This window comes from Phalacrocorax carbo, chromosome 1 (assembly GCF_963921805.1).
Source record: "Phalacrocorax carbo chromosome 1, bPhaCar2.1, whole genome shotgun sequence".
Classification (NCBI taxonomy): Eukaryota; Metazoa; Chordata; class Aves; order Suliformes; family Phalacrocoracidae; genus Phalacrocorax; species Phalacrocorax carbo.
In genome coordinates this window covers 54,011,462-54,036,117 of record NC_087513.1, presented here as the reverse complement: position 1 = coordinate 54,036,117, position 24,656 = coordinate 54,011,462, and the positions used below count along the sequence as shown (strand labels likewise).

Below are 24,656 nucleotides of genomic sequence, written 5' to 3'. Positions count from 1 at the left end.
TTTTTTTCCCTTTTCGTCCTGTGGCTACGGTACGCTCCTTTTTGTGTACGGCGTTAAGTCAGTTACATGTCCCTGGTCTCTCACGGCATGATCGCGCGTCTTTTTTGTTTTAATGGGGCTGCGGTGCTGGTGAAGGGACTGATTTGTTTATCGTGTTAATATACCGATGAAAAAAATCTATATTGCTTTAGGTACTTTTAAACTTTTGCCATGTGTTTTCTTTATTTTTCATGGGCTTAACTCTTTTTCGATCCATAATACCTCAAAATATTCCTTTTGCTGTTTGCTTCTTCACATAGTTTAATTTTTGGACACAAAATATAATATTTTTATAAATTGTAGTTCTTCATCTGCACCTAGAGCAAAAAGGATAGAATTTTAATGAGTTCACTCATCGTGTTTTTAGAGATTTCAAGCTTCCAAAAGTCACCTATATCAGAAAATGCATGGCATTTCCTCTCCACCCCCTTCATCCTTTACTTTCATCTTGTGGCTATTTCAGTACAGATATTTTATGCTGTAGAAATAAGACCCATATATTTACTGCTTCTCCAAGTAGTTATAAGGTGCTCAGATACTAGTGACAACAATATACAAAGCTTGAAAACTTGTAGCTGTAGCTGGCAAGGTATGCAGCACATACTACAATTATGTTTAATATTTCAGTCTTGAAATCTTAAGGATGTACAGTAGCTACCCATAACCTTAAAACCAGGCTTCTCAAGGGTGATTCTAAGGTACATTATGCACTTTAGAAATTTTCTAAAATAATCACAACCACTAGAGAGCTGCGTCTCAATATATTTGTAATAACCCCTAATGCTATGCACCAAGTGCCTTCTGCTGAAGATTTAGTTGTTCTGAAACTTTTCATGGGACTTCTCCCTGGTTCTTCTCTCTGTATTACCACAGTGGAATACACCAGACTAAAATTAAATTATGTTCAGAAAACAATCTAAATCTCCAACACTTATCTTACTATTCTTAATAGTCTTTTTGCCTCTGCTTCTTTGCTTCGGTTAGTGTTTTCTGTTTCTTTTTCAGGAGCTTTTGGCATTGCCAAGGTCTAGTCTGTTATGCCCAAGATAATACATGGTTGTCTGACTTCCTCATCAGACGAGTCTTCTTCCAGCATTTCTGGTTGAAGAGGTTGCAGAAAGTGGGAGAATTAGAGCCAAGATACTAGTTAAAAATTAAGTTTTTTCTCAAAGCCCATTTAGGCAATAAGCATAGACAGAAAAGGATTATATTTCTGACTTGAGATTTCAGAATAACAAAGAGCACTTTCCAGAAATATCTATGCAGAGCTCACCCAGCAGCTGTAGTAGCAAAACACTAACAGCAGATTCACCTTTGTGTCTTCCTATTACCTCCTAGAAACTTCCATCTGGATCACTTACCTGAACAGGAGAAAGCCAACAGCCTGTAGCACATTGTGTTCACTGGGAGAAAATACACCAACCCAGAGAGAAAGAGAGACTCTCACAATTCATACTGTTTGGTAAGAGGAGGCTAGTGACTCAAAGTCTGACATCCTTGAGGTGTTCTGGAGCTGTTCTTGAAGACTTCTCTCTGTTCCCTCCTATCAGACTTAGGTTTCCTGAATCTGAAGGATTATTTGTTTTGGAAAAAAAACCTTGGTCAGTCACTGGAAACTCCATTGTTACTGAAGTGGGATGGATGGTGAGTGACTGGAGGTCAACAAGTTCTCATCTTTTTCCTTTAGTGAACATGGGTTTTTTTAGACTGTCGAGAGAAACAGGAATGCCTAGATTCCTTTTCCACATATCCTGTCTAAACAGTGCAATAAACTGAGCTCTTCTGCCATCATTGATAAGGTTTCTATAATCACTTCTTTCCAAGAACTGGAGCTGCCCTTACAAATATCTTCTAACCCTCTCCCTACTCCCCCCAGTTATTTTGCCTTCAGCACTCCATATATACCTCCTTGTGAAGGGGCAGCACGCACAGCCATGCTATACCAGGAACAACTGGCCTTGAGTTATTGTTCAGCTGTTGTTTTTTGGGATTTGGGGGTTTTGTTTGTTTGTTTTAACAGATTTTTTTTACCTGCAAGGCTAAAACCAAGCAGTAGTTGTTCAGTTCACAGTAGCCACCTTTCCTCAATGGAGTCTCTAACATGGATCTCCTACTCTGTAGCTGATCTTTACAAAACTTGTTAGAATGGCAGCTGTCTGACACCTGGATCAACTGTCATTTTTGTTGGAACTGATCAACCCACTTAAAGAATTAACATGGGGAGAGGGGTGTTTGCAGACACTGGATGGATTTTTGGGGGAAGTGGTTCTTTTGGTTTTAATACCTGTGCTTTCTGGACCCATGCACTTTACATTGCTGAGATTGTTTTGAGTTAGTCTACATTTTGTCTTTCAGAGCAGTCTATCAAGAGCAACTGCCTTCGTCTGCTGTTATGGAGACAAAACTGGAGATCCCACACTACATTGTCCCGGAGTGGTATGTCAACTCATGGGCCTTTGCAGATGTTCAGAAGAACTCCTGTTACCAGGCCGAGGTGTTCTCAGTGAACTGCTTTTCCAGGTAATGTTTCTGCCAAAAGAAAGTCATCAGGGTCACAGAATATCTGAGGAGTTAAATGTTTAGAGACAGGCCACTCTGGCTTCTCTTCTTGCTTTGCTGAAAGAGAGGGAACTACTTTTCTTCTCTTGAAAAGGCAGATACAGCTCCCTCCTGCCTTACCAGATTTTCTCCAAGGTGACAGAGCTGCTGAAGGCAGCCTTGGCGGAAGCAGAGCAAGTGGAGGTGGATGAGCATCCATCCCATCCCTGTTCCTGCTGAGAGGGAGCAAGGCTGGGGTTGGGCAGACATTAAACCAGAGAGCTGCAGCATCACAAAGGCAGCATAAAGTTGCTCTCCTCCACATGGTGGCTGCTTTTGTGCCCCCAGTTTTGGTGTTAGGCACAGCAGAAGGACTTGCAAGCAAGCCTTACTCCCTAGGATCTCTCTCACTATCAAATACTGTTCAAATCTCCTTGAACATTAGCTTTGTTGTGATTTTAGCAGCCTCAGCCACCTTAAGTGACATTTACCTGTGTCAGATAGGTTCCTAGTGTCATTGAACTACAAGTTAACTTGATCCATTTAAAAGTGGATCATAGCACTGTCATTTACCAATGAAATTGCAATTTATAATGTGACCACAGAGAATTTTAATTTAAAAAAAGTTATTATTATCCCTTTTCTAAACATACAGGTTAATAATATATTAAGGAACACTTTCTCTATATATATTTTTAAAAATCTAACAAAGCTACATCAGAATTCTTAATACCTTTAAATCATATTAAACTGTTTAAACAATTGTATTTTCTTGTTGAACGATTAAGTCTACAAGAAAACAGGCTGAATTTCTGACTCACAATAAATTCCAAATTCAATTTAAAATGCAGGATTCATTTTTTACAAGGAATATCTTACTTTGACTTAAACATATTCATCCAACATTCATTACATCCCAAAAGAAGTCCACATTCTTTCAACTTACACATTAAATCAGAACTTCCATCTCGTTTAAAATCCTGAAAAACAAGGCACATTCTGGGGGCCACAGAACTAATTTTAAACACGATTATCAAAGCTTAGTACTCCAGAGCGCCTCTGTCTTTTCTGGCTATATTTTTTTCCCTTCTACATGTAACTTGTGGATGTTACAAATGCAGGTTATTACATGAAGCGTGCAGGTATACGTTTTTGAAGGAAAAAAAAAAAAGAGTAGCAAAAACTCTTGCAGTTTTCTCTTTTTCTTTTTTTTGCCCTGGAGAAATTGCCCATAACCAGTCTTTGCCCGTACAAATCCGGCCGAGCAGCGGCTGCAGCAGGCAGGCGAGGCCGGGTGCTCGGGGGTGACCCCGGCGTAGGGTAGAGGCCAGAGCGCGGAGGCCGAGCTTCGCTACGGAACGGTGCGATTGAAACAGCGTACTGTGATTGGCTGATGATATTCAAACTATCAACCAATAGTGGCGTGGAATTTAAAAAGGACCAATTACAGCGCCGTTCGTGCGGAGGATGACGTCACTGGAACGTCTATCCAATAGAAAAGCGGGTGGCTGAGGCCGGGGATTTGCATAAGGCCCCTATAAATAGGGGAGTGACAGGCTCACCGGGTACTCCGGTGCGGTGCAGCAGCCCGGTAGGTCTCGCCATGCCTGAGCCGGCCAAGTCCGCCCCCGCGCCCAAGAAGGGCTCCAAGAAGGCGGTGACCAAGACGCAGAAGAAGGGCGACAAGAAGCGCAAGAAGAGCCGCAAGGAGAGCTACTCGATCTACGTGTACAAGGTGCTGAAGCAGGTGCACCCCGACACGGGCATCTCGTCCAAGGCCATGGGCATCATGAACTCCTTCGTGAACGACATCTTCGAGCGCATCGCCGGCGAGGCCTCTCGCCTGGCGCACTACAACAAGCGCTCCACCATCACCTCGCGGGAGATCCAGACGGCCGTGCGGCTCCTGCTGCCCGGCGAGCTGGCCAAGCACGCCGTCTCCGAGGGCACCAAGGCTGTCACCAAGTACACCAGCTCCAAGTAGAGCGCCTCGGATCGTCAGTTTTAACCCAAAGGCTCTTTTAAGAGCCACCCATATATTCAAGTAGAGGGGCTGAGTTACTGTGTTTCTTAGGAGGTATGTCAATTGCCTGTTCATTTGCATGTCACTAGAAAGTTGAGTACTCGCTTTTTTAGGGAGCTACTTAAAAAATTAACGGTGGGCTCTCGCTTAGCCAGCCTGTGCTCAGTGTACGCTGTTGTACTTGGTTATTTAAAGCTTATGAATGAGTACGTGCTGTCAGCTCTGGTCTAAAGCGTGGTTGAAAACCAGCAGCAACTTTCGTCTGAGTGATAGCTCTGTTTTCAGAGCTCGGGAGTCCCGCGGGGGAAGGTAGGATGACTTTTGTTTCCTCAAGTTTTTAATTCCTCTTGATAGGTCCGGTACAAAAAAAGCATAGCTGTGCACTTACAAAATAAAAACAATCTTTGTGGTCCTGCCAGTGACTAAAATACTTTGAAAGCAGTTTCTGAAGCAAGTCTTACAGGTGTGTTTGCAGCTTGATTTCTTTCCTTGCCTTCTGTTGCCTTTCTCCCCGTCCCCCACCCTTCTTTCAGTGAAGGAGCTGCCCGTACTCCATTAGGCAACAAAGAAAGATATTTTTTTTTCTTCACATTGGGTTTTCCAGTCTAAAACACCACTGCCCAAACTTGCGCAGGACTTCGTTCTCCTTTTTTAAATAAATAGGAAAAAAGAGGGGGGACGTGGAGCTGGAGGCGGCTGGTGATGCGGGTGGTACCGGGGGCCGGAGCTCTTGCCGTCCCACCACTGTGGGGCGCCGGCGCAGATGCTTCCCCATCCCTGACCCGCGCCCCACCGCACCCACCCTCGGCCCCGGAGCGCGGGGGAAGGGGGCGGAGGGCCGAGGCGGTGCCGTACGCAACCGGGGGACGGCAGCGGTGGGAGCGGAGATGGGGGGTGTCACCGCCCCGCGGGGCGGGGCCGGCCGGAACAGAGGGGCGGGACCTGGAGGACGGAGCCAATCCTGGCCCAGCGCGGGACTTTTAAACTCCCGCGGCCCGGTGGCGGAGGGGCTTCACCAGGACGTTGTCGGGGGAGACGGGGGGGGGCGGGGGGCGGGGCAGGCGCCGCCGCCGCTGCTGCTATCGCAGCGCTCCCGCATTGCACGTAGGAAAAAGCACTTCCTCTTTAAGGAAGCCCCCGTGTCCCACGCTGGCTGTACCGACCCTGCACATTTTAAAAACTGCAACTTCGGGGTTTTTTTCCAGTATAAATTCCTACAAAGACGTCTTTAAAGACTTGATTTTGCTGCGATTATGACAGTGGTTCAGCTCTTTTTGAGAGGAAGTGGGTGGCTCTTAAAAGAGCCTTTGGGTTTTTTAAAATGAGTAGACTATAATTTCTTCTCAGTCGTTTTACTTCTTTTTGGGCGCCGCCTTCTTTGCCTTGGCTGCTTTGGGCTTGGCTGCCTTGGGCTTGGCTGCTTTGGGCTTTACAGCTTTTGCCTTGGCCGGGCTCTTCGCTGCTTTCTTGGGGCGGCCTGCCTTGGCCGCTTTCTTGGGGCTCTTGGCAGCTTTCTTGGCCGCGGTGGCCGCCGGCTTCTTGGCTTTCTTGGGGCTCTTCTTCACTGCTGCTGCCTTCTTGGGCTTCTTGGCAGCACTGGCGGGCTTCTTGGCCGCCGGCTTCTTGGGCTTGGTCGCCGGCTTCTTTTTGGTTGCCTTCTCCTTGGTCTCACCCGGTTTCTTGTTCAGTTTGAAAGAGCCGGAGGCGCCGGTGCCCTTGGTCTGCACCAGGGTGCCCTTGCTGACGAGGCTCTTGAGCCCCAGCTTGATGCGGCTGTTGTTCTTCTCCACATCGTAGCCGCCGGCGGCCAGCGCCTTCTTGAGGGCGGCGAGGGAGAGCCCCTTGCGCTCCTTGGAGGCGGACACGGCCTTGGTGATCAGCTCGGTGACGCTGGGGCCCGCCGGCTTGCGGGCTTTGGAGCCGCCCGCCGCCTTCTTCGGCTTCTTGGCGGCAGCTTTCGCCCCGGGAGCAGAGACAGCGGGAGCGGCAACAGGCGCGGTCTCCGACATGGTGGCAGCCGTCGTCCACGGATCGGGGGAAACCACTGGGCCTGGAGCAAGTCAGCGGCCTCGTATTTATAGAGCGGAGCCGGGCGGTGATTGGTGCGTTGCAGCGCCCGCCCCGCTGCACGGCAGAAAGGTCCCTTCTCCCCGCTCATTTTGTGTTTCTTAGGAGTCAAAAAAGCCTCTTTTTATCTGAATTTCTGCCACCGACCCCCCCCCGGCTCGCAGCGGCGTGGAAAAGACAGACTGTTGTTCCCCTCGGCAAAGTTTCCCCTCGAAGAGGCAAAGGGTGAGTTAAAAAAGAGGCGATAAACCCCGAGTCCTGGACCTGGAGAGACCTCGGGAGGCAGAAACTTTTGTTTTTCCTTCTAAATAAAATCCGCGACGTGGTCAACTAAATCCCCAAAGCAATCAATTATTATTCTTTAAAGGGTCTTCTCTTAATCTGAACTGAAAATGGGGGGTTTGAATCGATACTTTAATCGCAAATTGATTTCAAAGAGGAGGAAGTAACACAGGCTCATCTTGAGCACTGAATATGGATTAGAAATTAGCTGCTTTGTCCCAAATCCTTTACCCCTTTCAAAATAATTAAAATAAATTAAATTAGCGCAATATGTAACGAGGCTAGAAGCAGATTAAAGACCCGTGAGGGGCTGTTTGTGCCCCAGGAGGAGATGACTTTTTACAGCGTAGCCACTTGTGCTGTGTTGCTCAGTCTGCACAATACAGACACGGTTCCCGAGTGCTCTGCTGCAGAAATACTTATTTTCCTAATAAATTAGGTGACATAAGAACTTAACACCTCCAGTTTTTTGTTAATAGGTATAATCAGCACCTTTCTATTTTTGTTTTCATTTTTGGTTTTATTTTGATACAGCCTGATTGGTGAAAATCTGAGTCATCATTATCTAAGGAGACACTGCTGCAGCTGAATTTTTTCCATACTTCTACACAATAAAACTTGCTCAAATCGTCAGGTGGGCGTCCCCTTCCCCAGCTGATTACAAAATGCCCTGGTTTTTTACTGTCCAGTGTTCGATTTCTGTGTTGGAAGTCATGTTAAAAATGCACCAGTTGGATATGTTATCTATTATGCCGAAACACAGCCTGCTGCGAGAGGGGGGAACTCTGCCTGCACTTCACCAAGACAACGCTTAAACAAATTCCAAATAAATGCATTTTAATTTTTCAGATGAAAACAAGTATTCTCCGGCGTTTTCATTGTCACCTACAACCCTTTGTGTTTTGCCATGGGCCTGTAACTGTGTTACCACTTGCTGTTCTGTCAGGGGGGCTAAAATTTTGTACGTTATGATTCAAATAACTTATGTTTTCAAATAGATAATTATAACCACTGATTTTTTTTTGTTTGTTTCTATTTCAACCTCTTTATGCCCACATTCAGCCCTATATGTAACCTTAATGTAACCTATATGTAACCTTAATAAACCTGAATCAAAACAGTCCTTTTCACCTCAAATTGCCCATCCAGCCATGACAAATCACTCTCAAACCCACCCAGCTTTCAGGCAGAAGATGGGTACAGGCAGCCCAGGCAAAGCCATGAGAACGCTATTTAAAAATTAATAATTTAGGCTGCCTTTTGTTTTGGAAAAAAAAAAGTAACACCATCTGTAGGTCAAAAGGTCGGGGGGGGGGGGGGGGGGGCGTGTGAAGGATTATTTTTAAGGACACAGCTGAGTTGCCGCAGCCTCACCCGGGCTCAGGTGGCAGCAGAGGCTGCTGGGGCTGCCCCTCGCTTCTTGCAGCCACCTTCAACTTTGCCTGGATCTCACTGAACCAGAGCAAAATTAACCCTTTTACCTCGTCGTTTTTAGTACTTAGCAATTAGCAGATTATAACTTTGAAATTTAATTTTTTAAAACCTTTTATCATTTCATAACTAATCGAACGTTTAGCCTTTTTTTTTTTTCTCCTAGGATATACAGCTCCTTTTATGAGAAAGTGGGTGGCTCTAAAAAGAGCCTTTGGGTTACTTTTGAGGTGGGAACGCTCCTCAGGGGTGCTTCACTTGCTCTTGGCCTTGTGGCTCTCGGTCTTCTTGGGCAGCAGCACGGCCTGGATGTTGGGCAGCACCCCGCCCTGCGCGATGGTCACCTTGCCCAGCAGCTTGTTGAGCTCCTCGTCGTTGCGGATGGCCAGCTGGAGGTGGCGCGGGATGATGCGCGTCTTCTTGTTGTCGCGGGCCGCGTTGCCCGCCAGCTCCAGGATCTCGGCCGTCAGGTACTCCAGCACGGCCGCCAGGTACACCGGGGCGCCGGCGCCCACCCGCTCCGCGTAGTTGCCCTTGCGCAGCAGCCGGTGCACGCGGCCCACAGGGAACTGCAGCCCGGCCCGCGACGAGCGCGACTTGGCCTTGGCGCGCGCCTTCCCGCCCTGCTTCCCGCGCCCGGACATCGCTCCCGACTCTCTTCCGCAGCGGCCGCCTAAGCTGACGTGAGACACGCGTCGTTATGCCCCCCACCCGCCCCCTTTTATAGCTTCCCCGCGCGCCCCGGCGCACTTTCTGATTGGCTGTAGCACCCTCTCGCTCACGCCGACCAATGGCGCTGCGGATCCAAATCTACCCAATGAGAGAGCAGCGTCTGCCCCCGCCCGGCGCCGGGGGGGCGGGGCGGGCGCTGCCGGCGCGGGGCGGGGTCCAACCCCCACCGTAAACCCCCACCTCGGCCGCCGCCGCCGCCCCGGGACCTGCTGCAAAGGCGTGCGATGGCATGGGGAAACGTGGCCCCGCCCGCCTAAGGAGAGCAGCGGCGCGCAGCCGCCCCCCAGGAACTGGGGGAAGCCCCTGCTAACGCCCTTGCTGTCGTCTTAGACATCGTCCTCTATTTGGAACCTCAGAAATGCTACTCCAGGATTACTTTTATTATTACTGTTGCAAAATAGTAATGCTTCTTTCGGTGGGAACATTTGCAACCCAGCCCTGCTAACGTTTGTAGAAACCAGGCATGAACACATGCCTCTGATTCTGGAGACAAATCACTCAAATATTACTTTAATCAAACTAATGGGGTATTATTATCAAGGCTATTGTACAGAGCATTAGAAAGAAGTCAAGCTGAGATGCTTTTATTCAGACTAGAGAACATCTTGCTGCACTGATAAGCTGAATTGATTTCATCCAAGATTCAGAATGTTTGCCTGGTACCATATGGGCTTGTCTTACGGACAACAAGATTCCTGTTCATTTTTGCTGCTTTGCTCTAATTCCGCATGGTTTCTTTTTATTCGTTGACCTCTTTCTCTCATGCAGTTCTAGGAGGGTTTAGACCAGGATAGCATCTGCCCAAGGAGGAAGCCTGTACCCTGGACTTACCCACATCCTCCTGCTACCCCAGCGTTGCACAGCCAGCTCTTCCTCCATTTTCCCCACAACACAGGATTCTGCTGTCTTGTTTCCGTAAATTCCACTTCTGTGTCATGTTTTGTTCCCATCCTCATACCTTGATGCTTTTGTACTCTAACCTGTGGTTCTTCATAATGCAACCCAGATCATAAAATTACAGCGAAGGAATCGCACACGTGCCAGACTGTGCTGCCTGCCCTGGATACGAGCATTGCCATATTTCAGGGAAAGATAGAGACATTACTCCCACCAGGCCATCCATGATAGCCTACCAAAAAAAACCCTGAATAAAAATTACCAGAGACCAAAGATAACACATGAATACAGGGGAAAAAATAATCTAGCTGATTCAAGTTGGTTTAGCAATGAAATTGCTTTACAATCATTTGTGATGCTGGGGCAGAAAAGGTTGTCAGCAGTCCTCCAAGTTGGTTTTGATGTTTCTGTCATGGCCCATCATTTGCATGGCTGGTAAAGAACCAGATGATTACCTGAGTGCACAGACTGAAGTCAGAGCATCCACAGATCCCATTGCTTTTATCAAACCAATGGGAGAACTTACATCTTTGTGGCCTTTCCACTTAGAACTGCGTTAAAGGTAAGGAACAAAAAAAATCCCCCATATCTTTATCTGAAGACGAACTATAGTTCTGGTCAATCAGATGAAATACCACCCGCAAGCACAGCCAGTTTCTACACACACAGTTCCAGCTAGTCATGCAGCTCCTGACCTCATGTATTTAACCAAAACCACAACAGAATGTGAGAAGCCTCCTGTACGAGAGCCACACAAGAGGCAGTAGGCACCCTGGCCTTGGACTCTTCCCAGAGAGAAAACTCTTGCGGCTCCTGGACGATTTGCGTTGTCAAATCCAGCTCTTCCATGTGGCCTCAAAGCCCATTTATTCCAGAATAACTCTCTCCCCACCTCTTTTCCCTGCCTCCCTGCCCCCGCTTCCCTCAAGCCATCTTAAGAGGTCTATCAGTTGTAGGAAACTACCTACCTCCTTTCCAACCTCCCTTCACCCCAGGCAGGGTGAGGAAGTTAGCTATCTAATATTAGGCACGTTCCTTGTGTGTGAAATTTACCTTTTTGTGCCCATTTGAACATCCAGCAAATTCAAACCCCTTTTGCCTTAGTCTGAAAAGGAATAGAGCAACAGACAAGCGTTCACTTGTCTGTTCACAGACAAGGTGGCTAGCTTATGGCCAAAGGAACATTGAAAAAAAGATTCAAAAAAATCCAGACTTAAGTGGAGGACCAGAATGAATCAAGCGACTCCTGCAGGTTACTAATGTAATCACAGGGCTGCCAGGGAGGTTCAATACTATTATTAGACCAAGGGTCAGAGGTACCACTGTGATGCCCCTCCTCCCAAAAATCACCATTCACACATTCCACTTACTAAACAAAAGACAAAAATGCATTTTTTAAAAGCTAAAATATAAAGATATTCCATAAATGTAACAAAAAAAAAAACTATGCCAGTAGTACCTTAACTGCAATCAACTAACTCCTGAACCAGGAAGAGAAATGTACAAACCGATTTGTGTCCAAAATTTGTGAAAACAGAATCAAAGTTTTCACGTGTAAATTTGGGTAGCTAATAATTTTGTATCCTTAAAACAGTGAGTATTCAGCTAAGTCTGAGGCTTGTAGCCAACTAAAGGTATTGTTTGAGATACCTACTAGTCTGGCAGCTTAACAAATTTTCTTCATGAAAAAATGTAAAAAACCCTGAGTGTGGATATATTCACATAGATATTGATATGTTAGAGGACTCACTCTTAAAAATCACTAAGACACTCACCACAAGCTCTTCAACAGAGACAATGAAGAGTTTTCTCAGTGTCTTTCCATGCTATACCATACTTATAACACTAACTCGCACTTTTTTTAACAGGATGAAGACACTTACATAAAGAGCTAACTACTAGTATTAGGTCTTGTGCTCAAATTCAGCATTCCAGAAAAAACTTTGCATTTTTGTAATATTTATTAACTCTGAAGCAGCAGATCATTTGGGAGATGCTTATGGCCAACTCAGCTGATCCCACTGGTCTTAAAACTGATTTGTCTACCAGATCCCAGGAGATTTTGCAGTCTTGCAAATGACAATAAAGATTTGTTTCTTGCATGTGGCAAGGTTTATTGGAATATTTGGCTGTCAGCATATTAAAGGAATATTTCCACCAAAATAGAAAAAGAATTCTTTAGGCTGTGAAATTTCCTTTTAAAAATATCTGCACCTTAAAAGTACTAACTTCATAGAATTTGAAATCAGAGATTTTCCACAAGTAAAATTAGCTGTCAACCTCTTAGAATTGAAATTGTTTACTGATTTTTACTTAAGGCGGGCTGTCCAAGATGCATCCAGTGGGTATCTAAGGCTTGATATGAAGTAAACCTTTCAATAAGAGTATATAAAAGAAATAATTTTGTAATTATTAGTAGTACTTCAGGACTGAAGTTTCTACTAGCTACTGAGAAACGCTGAAATGGACATGTAGGAACCTCAAAACAAGATTATAGCAGAACTTTCATTAAAAAAAAAGTATATATTATTTATAATGTAGCTATTGCTTTTCTTTTCTGAGGTTTAGAATCCCTCTATCTTCCCCCAGGGTCAAAGAACCTCCACCCTTTCCATCTATATGCCAGTTTTAGACAGATCACAAGCAAGCCAGTATTTTGATACACTGAACATTTATTGTCTTTCACAAGACAAAATGAAGTTTCCCCTGCTGATGAAAAACCATCAAGATGACCATAAAGGGGACAGGGTGCAAAATTCCAGTGTACAGTATACGCAACAAATTACCTCCCTGACTACCCTGGAAGAAAGATGATTGATCAATCTCACTGCAACTAAAAAAACAGGATTATAAAATATTTACAGAAAAGAACAGTACAGAAAATAAAAACTGGACAACCATATGTGTATGAAATGCTGCTAACACTTTTCTGGCTCCTCAAAAACCTGTTCCACTACCCTCACCAGAGCATTCAGGATGTGCAAGGATTCAGGCAGAGCATAGTCACCCCCTGCTCCCACACCCCCCTCCCCAGAGTACCAATATCTCCCTCCAAGGAAGGGGGAGGGCTTGAGGAAAGCAGCATCGCCTTCTTGACTGTAATCTTCCACCAAGTGGACGTGCTAGCTCTGAAAGGAGGTCCCCAGCCACACCTCATCTGCAGCGGTCTCTACTCAGAGCATACTGGCAAGTTGACCTGTGGGTAGGGAACTATTCCCTGTCATGCAAGCCCTTTCGCTGCTTGCAGGAGGACCTTTCCTTCTCCTCCCTCCGCAGTGGTCTGACCTGTGTTGAGGGGCAGGAAAGCTAACTAGGACTATGACAGGTCACAGGAGACCTTCCATTTCTTTCATGAAGGCTTCATACACATCATCCTTTGTCTGTACGGAGATAGGGGCAGACGATCCAGCCTTAGGGGCAGCTTTGGTTAATGGGAGAGCAGGCTCATCATCCTGTTTTCTCTGGGAGGCAGCAGAAGCTCCTTTATTCTCCCGGCGCACTCGCAAGGCAGTGGGCACAAAGCGAGTGATCTCTGCCTTGGGGTTAGTGATCTGTGGCTTGGCACTGATAGTGGCCGTAGCTTTCTTCTCAATGGTGGCCGCACTGGTGTCATCCGCCTTGGGGCGCTGAATCAAGCTGGGTGGGGCACTCAGCACCCCTGGATTCGGAATGGGAGCTGGTGGGAAGAGCCCAGGTGGTGCAGGTCCTAATGGAGGCACCAGAGGTGGCCGTAACATGCCTGGGCGAGGAGGAGGGATACCTGTAAGGAATAAAGAAAGCATGAGCTGACTCCACACCTGGAGTCTTAAAAAAATCTTTGGTCAAAAAAGTGCACAGGCTCAGAAAGCCAAGAAGGAAAAACAAAATTAAAAAACCCAACATGATACAGTAGCACTGGCTTTATAAAAAAGTTTTCTACCCTGCACCGAATGCTGGGTTGCAAATGCTGCTGCTCCTCAGACTTTGAAAGCTACAGGAGCCTGTGTGTTGCTCTGTTTCAAATTTTAAAACTAAAACCTGAAAATAAAGTTCCTCGATGATCCATCCCACTGGAACTTCAGAGTCATCAGAAATGTCTGACAAGGCAGATAAAATAAATATCCCCAACTCCAACTCATTAAGTGGGACACCATTAAAGCACCCGGGGATTATTCAGAAACAGTCCAGCAGAAGCTTAAACTTTGACATTCCCTCTTTGAGGACAGATTTCTTGCCACCAAACTACACATAGCAGTATGGAATTACTTGTTGTTATTACATAGAAAAAGATACAGCATAATGCGGCCACACAGACAGGAAAAAAGGCAAACTCGTAACCACTTATACTTCCTGGCTTGGTCACCCCAGCAAAAACTGGGGAAATAAAGCAAGGAGAGACTTGGTGCTGAAGCAAACAGAACACTTTACCTGGTGGGGCAGGAGGGGGCAGACGAGGAGGGGGGCCACGTGGAGGAGGACCTGGCAGCAAACCTGGTGGTGGGCCTGGGGGAGGGCCAGGTGGTCGCCCAGGTGGAGGGCCCGGTGGGAGAAGTCGAGGTAAAGGCCCACGCAATCCTGGTAAGCCAGGAGGTCTCAGAAATGGAGGAGCTCCTGAAAACATGCATACAAAAGAGAAACTGAGTTCATGGGGTGGGGGGGGGAACAAACCAAAACCCAAAAGATACGCCACGACTATCCCATCAGCTAATACTAAACATCTTCAGCAGTAACTTGAAAGCTATTCTAACACTAGGTAGCAGGCAGATTAAATAGATCTTCTAAAAATCTTTAGAAAAGGCAGCAGTTTTAAAGTTTCTTACTCATAGTCAACTCTAAGTATCTTCTCCCTCTTGGTAAAAGAGTTCCTCCCCATGTAATGAAGCAATAACTGAGAACAGCTACTGAGCTGAGGTTGCCTGAATTTAAAACAGCTAAAATTGAAAGGACTTTTCACTTTGGCATTTTATTGCCCTTCTGGCCTGAAAAAAAAAAATAATTGTAGTTTTGCTCTACTGAAAGCAACTGTTTCGAGGTTTGAGGTTCTATTTCTGATACCTCCTGGGGAACAAGGAAGACACTGAAAAAAGAATTTTGCCTGCCTGACCACCCACTCTCCCCCCAAAATTATGTTGTTAATATGCCCATGTAGAATAAAATACATTAAAATCAGACTATATGGTGCTCCTCACTATAGTTCCACTATTGATCTTTGCAAGTATAAGAACAAGCAACAGATTCATACACTTTTTTTAATTACAAAACAACATGTTACTGTTATCCAGTTCAGCTATACAGCAACCCCATCAACTTACAGAAGAGAAACCAGTCTTTCTCCAGATCAAAGAAAATTAAGTGTTTGCCCTCCAAAAAAAGACCCATACGCTACAAAAACACTGGTACTGATTAGCCTCATTGCTAACAGTCTCTAGGCAGTCCAATACTGATATCAATTCAAATGTAGTACTTATTTCATCTTCCCTAAGAAGACTGAAATATATCCAGGTTGTAGAATAGCACAAGCCTTCACACTGTAGCTTTCATTAAAAAAAAAAAAAACCACACCAAAACCTATAACTAGGTGGCTCCCAAACCTCTTTAACTTGCCTCACTTGGGGTGGGGTATGGGGGAAACAACACAAGAAAAAAAAAATACAAACAAAACACTGGAGAGGCCTGTGGCACCAGGCCTTGTTCTTCATACTCCAACAGTGGCTCCCACTGCTGCCTGTCAGTGTTAGCGCTCACAGACGAGCTAACGCCCATCAGACTGACTACAGCTGCAGAAGCCTGATACCTCAGAAGCACAGTACAGCAACAACAGCCTGACCGCAAAAGAGATCACACAGGTCTCAGTAATTGCCACACCGGGCTCCTGTACCTCATCTGCAACACATTCTGCAGCTTCATAACTCCCGAACTGATACACTGTCTGTAGTACTGAGAGCATGAATCCCTCAAATCCTAGTAAATCAAGTATTCACCTGGAGGAGGGCCAGGAGGAAGGCCGGTGGGTGGTCCTGGGGGCCTCAGTGGAGGGGCTGGAGGTGGTCCTAGCGGAGGTGGCCCGGGCATAGGAGGTGCCTGTATCTGAGCTGGAGGAACAGGCTGCGGAGGCGGTTGCTGCTGTTGTGTCTGGGAGGTTGCAGTAGATGACCCAGTCTCTGCAAGAGCTTCTTCACTGAGTTGCTGCTGCTGTTGTTGCTGTGATGTCTCTTCAGTCTCCGAGTCCTCTTCCTCCTCCTCCTCTTCTTCTGAATATTCCTCCACTTCTCTCCCTTCTTCTGGAATTTCCTGACCTGGAAATGGAGACACACTTATAATAAAAGCAGTTCACAGGTAATACCTTTGTGAAAATAACAGAGAAACTTAAGCACACAAAATAAAATTAAAAAGAAAATAGATAAACTTCACTTCAAAAGGAAAGAAAACTGATGACATTTCATTATTAAACAGGAAAAAAAAATTAAAAAACCCACAGATCTAGACAGCTCTGCCACCAAGAGCTGTGCGTTCCTGTGGGAGCTGAAACTTCTACTACCAACCCCGAACTGCAGCTATTTGATCTATGACTTGTGGGAGTTTGCTGGGGGGGCGGAGGCAGTGCACAACGAGGGGAAAAGGAACACGGAATAACTTCCTATGATCATTTGAACAGTTAAGAAAAGAAAAAAGGATGGGAGGGAGAAACTTTTTAAATGGAAATAGAACAGATTTTACTCAGACCTCAGAACAAACAATCCCCATGTCCAAGAAACTCTAGCATCTCTAAGAGACACTGGGGTGCCTTTCTAAATCAAACATTCTTCACTCTATGGGGTCAACTTATTTCTACAAAAGGGTATTTTTAGGGAGCATTAATCCTTACGGGTTAGAGGCTGAGAGCATAGGCAATCTCACCTTTACTTTTTCACCAAGAAGTTCATACTTCATTTGAGAATTGTTTAAAAGTTAACCAAGATAAGATTTAGAAGAAAAAAATCCCAGTACATCAAAAAAACCCTGTAAGTTGCTACTATAATTTCAACTCTGCTATGCAAAAGACACACACAGACTAAAAATAATTCAAACAAAAACACCTAACCACAGCTTATCCTCTTAGCACACCTTATATTATGACAGTGAATTATTTACTCTATCAAATAAAAACTGTGCCAACAAAATAAGATTACCAGAGAAACCTTAACATGAAGACTAACAGCATATTTGCACTTAATACATCCACCTCACTCACCTGCCATTCGTAACATCATGGCCTGGAGTGGAGTCAGTTCTTTCATATTCTTTTTCTTTTTCCGTGATTTCCCAGGCATGTCTGCAAACCGTACGCTATGACCTGGGAAAGCAAGGCATGGGTAAAGGTGGCGGGAGGTGGGAAGAAGATCATAAAACACAGATAGATTTAAGTCTTCTACCTAGTATGAATAACGTATCATTCTAACATAATGATGCTCCTTACATAAGGATTAACATTGGTGTTACTGGTTATCTGAAGTTTTGTCGACCTAGTATTTTTTTAATCAATTGTTCTCCCCCAAGCAATCAAGAAAAAAAAAAAATATTATTCAAAAGCATTATCAGTATACAATTTAGTTGTCTCAGAAGTATTGTTCAAGTCACTGAAAAGTGAGTATATTTTACAGTAAGGCTTAATTTTAATAGGGTACCCTGCCAATTCAATGCTTCAGGTGAAAACCAGCTTGCAACCTTACTAAGTTAACTCAACTGTTAAGAAAACAGGTCCATCTGAAAAGATGCTTCACTTCTAGGTAGTTTCCTTTTGATCTGTTTACTAATAAAAATTCTTCAGCTGGAATTTAGGCGAGTTAGAACACAGTTGGCTAAACAAATTACTTTTCCCCCCTTCAGTCAGGAAAACAGGCACAAACTCTGTTAAGCAGTGGTTTGGTTTTTTATGTTTTGGGTTTTTTTTGTTTTTGTTTTTTTTTTAAAATAATGTCTCAATCTATAACTTCCCGTCTTACCTGATTTCTTTTCTTCACCACCTTCCCTCTCCTTGTCATTATCACGATGCAGGAAGTCCTCGCCTTCACTGTCTGCATCTGACCTATCACTGTCACTATCATCACTACTCTCATCGTGCTTGTCTTGATCCATATCCTCAGGGTAACCTTCATCCTCACTGGTACTGGACATATCATCATCATGCCCTCGCTGTCCTGCAGGAAGCAAAGTATTAGGAAATGCATAAACTCCAAATATACAAAATATTCTGCCTTTCACCCCAGTGCGTCTATAGTTAGACAAGTCCCCCTAGCAACAGCGTGGACATATTGTCAACCCTCTATCGTTTAGCACATATTCTTAAAGAATATTTTTGAGAGTTTATTTATAAGATTTCATATTAACCAGCTGGTTAATTTGCACAGCAAACAAGCAAAGGCGACTCCTACCTGCAACTCATTAGTTCATTTCTATTCAGCAGTTGCCCACCATTGAAATACTTTGATGCTTTCTGGTATGCAGTAAAGCTGATGCACCCATTCAAGAGTTTCTAGGGATGATGCAGTAACTGTGTGAAAAGCAGGACCTAGGTTCCCCTAGAAAATGCATACTTAGGGTCGTCGGGGCATTTTGTTGTTGTTGGTTTGGGTTGGGATTTTTTGGGGGTTTGTTTCTTAAAAAGAAGACTTCTCTCAGAATGCTTGGGGCTTTTTAAGGGATAATATGTACACCATTTCAGCACTGTTAAGACTACACGGGAAAATATCCATCTATGAAGCCTAAGTAAAAAAAAATATCTGGAAGTTGTATTAGAAGTTTCAACATTTAAAAATATAGCTGATAACAAAATTGCAGATACTACGAAATATACCAGAATCACCTCAGAGGTGCAATCACTTAAGAAGAGCCCTTCAAGTATAATAACACCCATATTGCCCAGAGAATACCTTGTCTAGGGCAACTATGTTCACAGCAAAACAGAGGGGTCAAGGAAAACGCAAGACAGTAATGGGAAAGTCCTTACCTGCTTCAGAACTGTAAGAAATCTCCTCTTCTCGCCTTCGAGGAGTCATCTCCAAGGTGAAACCCACTTTACGGCCATACATCTGTAGGACTTGAGGTGGAGGTGGCCCTGGAGGAGGTCCAGGGGGCTTCCTGCCTGGAGGTAAACGTGGAACACCAAGGCCAGGAGGAGGAAGTACAGAAATGGACCGAACAGGTGGTCTGAAAATAAGAAAGGAAATTAAAAGTATAGGAACACAAACAAATGAAAGCAAACATGCACTTAATAGAATCCTTTAGCCTTCTCTCATCATTGCTTATGCAGCTTCTAAAAAGCAACATGAACATTTATAATGTACAGATTTGTCCCAAGGAGTTTACAACCTCACACAGAGACACGATTGCTGAACATCAGACAAAAGTAAGCTTCTCAGAAGGCAACTGAAGGGAATACTTTAACAAAAAAAAAAATAATCAAGGATTGAATCCCATCACAGAAGCAGAATGAAGTAACCACAAAGCTGATGAAAACAGAAGGCTATTCAGAAAGAAACAGAAAGAACTAGTACTAGAACAAGAAACCTGATAAACAAGTACACTAGGAGCTTAAACTGAATATACTAGCAAGACAAAAGAACACAGACATATGACAATTTAAGGAGCACTTATGTTCAAAGTGGCAGGGCTTTAAGTTTTACTGATATGCAGAAAGACAAATGCTAGAAGACATAGTGTATTACTCAAAGCAATTTAAACAAAAACTTGCAATAGCAGGGGCAGATCAGAGGGCTTCGCTTAAAAGAAAGTACAACTCGCACAGAATTCCTGGTTTCTGCTAGTCAATACTACCCCTTCTTCTAACCCTAGCTCCTTCCCAGTGGTAAGAGTGATCTTTTTTCACCTCCCCCCCAACTCTCTTTTTCTGCTTACCCATAGGCTGATGTCTTCTTGAGGATAGAAGGTGGTTGGGCCCCTGGGAGGGGAATGTCCTGTATGAGGATGTTGGAGGGAGCGTGTGGCATGTCTGGTAAGGGAATACTTTCCACTTCAACGTGCTGAGCATTCTTGGGGAGGGGAGAAAAAAAAGAGATAATGGGTCACTCCCACAGAAACTACTGCACAGCCTCATGACCTTTCAGAGTACAGAAATCATGGGACCTGCCATCACTTGCCAAAGGTGTCAGTTCTTAGGGCACATTATCTTGCAGCAGTCCACGAAAGATATTCAGGAAAACATCAGTACTGAAAGCTTTCAACACAAAACAAAGCACACGCAGTGCACCCATGAAAGGCTTTAGTCAAAACCTCAGTCAAAATCCAGTCAGGTTCCTGTCTCCCTTTAGACCTTCAGTCCCCATAGGAAAGATGCTACAGATAAGTATGCTTGTATTTTTCGAGTATCCAGAAAGCACAAATCACAGGCTGCTGCATATTCCAAAGAAAGAAAAAAAAAAAAAGAAAAATCTTACAGATTCTTGCACTTGGGCAACATTATGTTCTCCAATATGGTAGGGAAGTATGTCAAAGAAAGCCCTTTAAAGGAATGCCAGAAGATTCTCATTATTTCCAGCAACAGATATAGCAGAAATTCACAACAATATCGACTGCACACTCACAGGCTCACTCTCTCTTTGATAGAGAAAACAAATCCTGATATTGTCGTTTTGCAACTTAAATTTCCCTTTCCCCTGTAATTTCTGGTTGAATTAAACCAATATATCAGCCATAAATACAGACTCGACAACCCCCATGCCACCCTCACTGTAATGCTGTAACCAGCGGTACTATGCCAATTAGTATAAGTACTTAATATGGGCCACATAACACATACACTAGTTTCTTATGAAGTTCCCTTCCTTCATAACTATCACACCTAACAAACGGACAAATAGTATACACTACTGCAAGCCTGAAATGTAATAAGCATTACCTTGACAGCATCAAAATACTGGCTGAGTTGTGATCTCTTCTGCTCATACTCCACTTCCAGTTTGCGCAGTTCTTTATAGATGTCAGGATTCTCCTTCTCATAGAGCCGCAAAATGCGCTCAAAAGTCTCACGGAGTTTTTTGCGCTTATCCTTTAGCACTTTTTCATTAAGTTGTGGCTGCTGTACTGGGTTAAACTCTGATCCAAGAGAGCAAAAAAACAACCCCAAAATTGATAAAAGTTACTCTACTCCACTACTGTGATGAAGGAAACAACTTCAAAGCAAAGAGCTTCCAGTCCCTGATTTCAGGAAATCTTCAGCCTTATGACAATCCCTCCTTCAACTCTAAGTTACTGTCACACACACTACTTATTATTTTTATCAGCCATTATCTTGAAAAAAGTCATCTTTGATGGCACCACATCACCTCAAATCATAATCAATCCCCAATTATTTATACAATCTCCCCTTCTAACAGGAAAGGGAAAAGGTTACTCTATTTTAGTCTCTTGGTCATCCCTTAAAATTATGTAATGCATCTACATAAATGACTGCCTAAGTCCAACACCTGGTACCTCTTACTCACCCATCTCATCCAATTTTTCCATGTCCCGGATAATCTGCTTCGGATCTTTCATCTTCAGCACAGCTGCTCGTACCATCATTCGTTGCTTTTTGTTCTAAGAAAATCAGAGATCAAGCAGATCAGAAAAGTGTCACCGGAGAAAGAGTAAGAACACTTGTACCAAATACTCCCCTCTCAATATTCCCAGTCTGCAGAAGAAAAGGCACCTCAAAACACCCTACAAATATTAACATGTCACTAATCAGCAGCAAAGGGAATTAAAACTACTGAGAATTTTAATTTCACCACCTTGCTATTTACAAATGCTCCTATAATTCATTCATTCCAATTAAGACACATACAATCAACAAGATAACCAACTGACAAAAGGTATACAGTAAAACACGCTAAAAAGCACAGCTTTTTAAATTCCCAAGTACTTACAATAATGTTTTGAAAAGCTGTATTCATCACAAATTATAGAACAGTAGATGATGAGATATGGTTACTCAAAACAAGATTTCTGTCTATGTTTTCTGAAAACTACTTGTTTGGACAGCATTTTCTAAAATGAATCTTAGGATACCAACCAACCAAACTATAGTCTATTTAACAGCCATGGCCCTTTACAATCATAAACATGAAACATAGTACAGAGAATGTCAAGTAAACATTTCTGATCTCTTCACTTACCTTCTTTAGCTCCCTTTTCCGAGCTTCCTTCCCTAGAGAGGAGGGGGAAAGAGAAAATAACAACTTGAAAGAGACAACCAAATCCATGAAAAACCTTTCCTTCATCAAGATTAGTGTTGTTTCTCAATAGTTCACTCATTTTACAGAGACTGTAATTTTTAAACTCATCCTCCCACTGAGAGAGAAATAGAGGGTGAAACAGCTTTCTGTTTCATGTGTGATATACAGAAAGGAAAGGAGATAAAGCAATCTCCATGCCTCCAGAAGCAGGGGTGCTTCTATACAGAAAACAACAATAGGCAGCAAAAGTCATAGTGATGTGTGCAGTCACGAAAGGATTGCTGCCCAGGAGCTGAAATAGAGCCAACAACAGACGATGCATTTTAAAAATACGTAGGCTTTCAGCACACATCTGAAATAAAGCATATTCACCACGGCAGTCTGAATTTTCTTTATCTGCCTAGCACTGATAACATCTAGCAAGTTAGCAAAAGGAAGAACACTGTTAGACTACTCCTTCATCTAACCAGACCACTTGCAAAATTTGACCTGTTCCTCAGATTCTAGCCTTAGACAGATTAACAATATCCCAAGCAGCAGCCTGCAATTTAGCCAACAGATAAGCACAAAGACATTTGAACAGATAACTACACTAAAAACTAAGAGGTAAATACTGCAGAGAAGCAACAGCATGCAAGCAGGCAGCCTTCTCAGGGAGTTTTTACACAGCCAAAACTAAGATTTTTATTTTTTTTCAAGTTAGGGAAACTCAGTTCTGATTCACAAGTGAGGATTCAATCTTCAGAGCAAGCTTTTTAACCTGCTTCCCTAGGACACCCCACCCTCCCCCCATTCCCTTCTACTTAGCTCTTATCAGTACTTACGGGCCTGATCCGTGGGATTCATAAACTTCCCACTCTTGGTGGATGATGTAGATCTCCGCCCCATTTTGACTTTTTTCCTTCCGCCTCAACAAAAATTAAAAAGAGGGAGAGACCTGGAAAAGACAACACAGTTTCAGGTCCTACGCGTCCGTAGCTTGACTATGCTTATTTCTCCTCTCCAAAACAGCAGGTTGCTCCCTCAAAACCTCAAATACTTGTGAGGTCCTCAAATGCTACTACTATCTCAGACATTCCCATCAAAATCACCCTACTTTAACTAATCAACTAGATCATTATTCACTCCAAGACTCAAACCAAGAAGCTTCTTGCTTACACTACAGAGTGCACAGGGGAGGGAAAAACACACATTTTGTTTTTCTAGGAGCATATCAGAGTCCTTCTAGCTTTTCATTTACTCTCAGAAAAGCTTTCCAATTTTTACCTTTCCATCCCTCTCTATTTCAATTGTTTCCCAAACTTCCTCCTTTTCTGACTTTTAAGCTGTCCCTGATTTCTCTCCCCAGCACCCACTTTATCCACCAGCAAGAGTTCTGCACATACATATGCGTCATTTCCTCCTTCCCAGAGACTGCTGCTATACCACTGCCCTTATGCTCTCTACCTCCATCACTATTATTTCAAGCTGTGTTATGATGACCAGAGGAAAAAAGTTATTCTGGAAATAATTATTTCCTGTCTTTAAGCATTTCTTCAATTTATAGATAACTACATAAATCTCCAAACTACAGCCAGAGATGCTGCCTCTCTCACAGCTCTAGTCTCCCCCTACCTCAACAAACACCTACTTCCCTGACAAAATATCGACCGGTGGGGGGGGGGGAACCACCCAAATCCAAAAACCACAACACACAACAGATTCCACCCCAAAATCTAAAACACTCTCTGAAATCTGGGATTTGACGGGATGCAGCTTTCTAGTCACCATACTGCATCCAAAGAGGTCACGACCAAAGTGAAAGTATTCACAAGTTCAGTCCAAAGTCCTCTGCTGCCTCTCTGCAGTCACCACGTACATCCTCCTTCTCTAATTACAGAAGATACCACTTTCAAACCACTAAATGAAGTGCCTCCCCTAAAAACAAGTTGAAGCACTGTGCCTCATTTAGTGCTTCAAGGCCTCGCTACGCTAGGGGTTCCTAGCAAGCTCCAAGAACTGACCTCATTCAATGCACTGACTAGCAAAAATCTAGTGTCTTGCTCATGTCTCATACTACCATGTTACGGTCACGGCTCGCCTGCTGAGCACCCCATGATTTCTGATCAACGATGGCATACTTCCTACTTATATGATTACACTGATTTTTTTGCAAGACACTATTATTTCTTTAGGTGGGAAGCTCACCGAACACAGGCAGGAGTTACATTCGCACCTCGCGTTTCCCAGATTTCTAACATTTAAAGCGAAAGAGAGTAAACTTCTGAAACGCCGATCCCAAATCCTTTTAGGACACGAAGCAAAGAGCTTCAACGCAACAAGTTAACAGCCAACGGAGGAAAATCCGCAAGCGCTATTTATGATTTTTTTTGGCCACTGCCGAACGAGGCAGAAAGTCTCCCATGAGGCACACGAAAGTCTCCCCTCCTCCCCCGAGGGAGGGAGGAAGAGAAGGC

General features: G+C 44.1%; 4 protein-coding genes across 4 annotated transcripts; 1 reads left to right on the top strand and 3 right to left on the bottom strand.

The window, feature by feature from the left end:
- The first annotated feature begins 4,142 nt into the window (after positions 1-4,142).
- On the top strand, positions 4,143-5,018 carry LOC135313483 (histone H2B 1/2/3/4/6). Its single transcript, XM_064452534.1, has one exon. The coding sequence runs from the start codon at positions 4,181-4,183 to the stop codon at positions 4,559-4,561; it is 381 nt and encodes a 126-aa protein (XP_064308604.1). The 5' UTR covers positions 4,143-4,180; the 3' UTR covers positions 4,562-5,018.
- Positions 5,019-5,733: 715 nt separating this feature from the next.
- On the bottom strand, positions 5,734-6,660 carry LOC135313430 (histone H1). The gene has a single exon (XM_064452239.1). It carries the CDS (start codon positions 6,607-6,609, stop codon positions 5,953-5,955), a length of 657 nt encoding a protein of 218 aa, XP_064308309.1. The 5' UTR covers positions 6,610-6,660; the 3' UTR covers positions 5,734-5,952.
- A 1,795-nt stretch (positions 6,661-8,455) lies between these two features.
- On the bottom strand, positions 8,456-9,062 carry LOC104039630 (histone H2A type 2-C). Its single transcript, XM_009513401.2, has one exon. The coding sequence runs from the start codon at positions 9,022-9,024 to the stop codon at positions 8,635-8,637; it is 390 nt and encodes a 129-aa protein (XP_009511696.2). The 5' UTR covers positions 9,025-9,062; the 3' UTR covers positions 8,456-8,634.
- Positions 9,063-12,663: 3,601 nt separating this feature from the next.
- Positions 12,664-23,156, bottom strand: WBP11 (WW domain binding protein 11). Its single transcript, XM_009510577.2, has 11 exons — positions 23,025-23,156; positions 22,141-22,172; positions 21,469-21,562; positions 20,883-21,079; positions 19,883-20,016; positions 18,975-19,174; positions 17,971-18,165; positions 17,220-17,321; positions 15,970-16,284; positions 14,417-14,599; positions 12,664-13,769 (listed from the first exon to the last, which is right to left on the bottom strand). The coding sequence occupies exons 1-11, from the start codon at positions 23,086-23,088 to the stop codon at positions 13,336-13,338; spliced, it is 1,950 nt and encodes a 649-aa protein (XP_009508872.2). The 5' UTR covers positions 23,089-23,156; the 3' UTR covers positions 12,664-13,335.
- Positions 23,157-24,656: the final 1,500 nt, after the last annotated feature.

Coding starts and splice junctions, on each gene's coding strand:
- LOC104039630 (XM_009513401.2), bottom strand. CDS start 9,024: ATGTCCGGGCGCGGGAAGCAGGGCGGGAAGGCGCGCGCCAAGGCCAAG.
- WBP11 (XM_009510577.2), bottom strand. CDS start 23,088: ATGGGGCGGAGATCTACATCATCCACCAAGAGTGGGAAGTTTATGAAT. Junction 21,563..22,140: donor GGAAAAGGGAGCTAAAGAAG/GTAAGTGAAGAG, acceptor TGATTTTCTTAG/AACAAAAAGCAACGAATGAT. Junction 16,285..17,219: donor CATGATGTTACGAATGGCAG/GTGAGTGAGGTG, acceptor CTCCATTTCCAG/GTCAGGAAATTCCAGAAGAA.
- LOC135313430 (XM_064452239.1), bottom strand. CDS start 6,609: ATGTCGGAGACCGCGCCTGTTGCCGCTCCCGCTGTCTCTGCTCCCGGG.
- LOC135313483 (XM_064452534.1), top strand. CDS start 4,181: ATGCCTGAGCCGGCCAAGTCCGCCCCCGCGCCCAAGAAGGGCTCCAAG.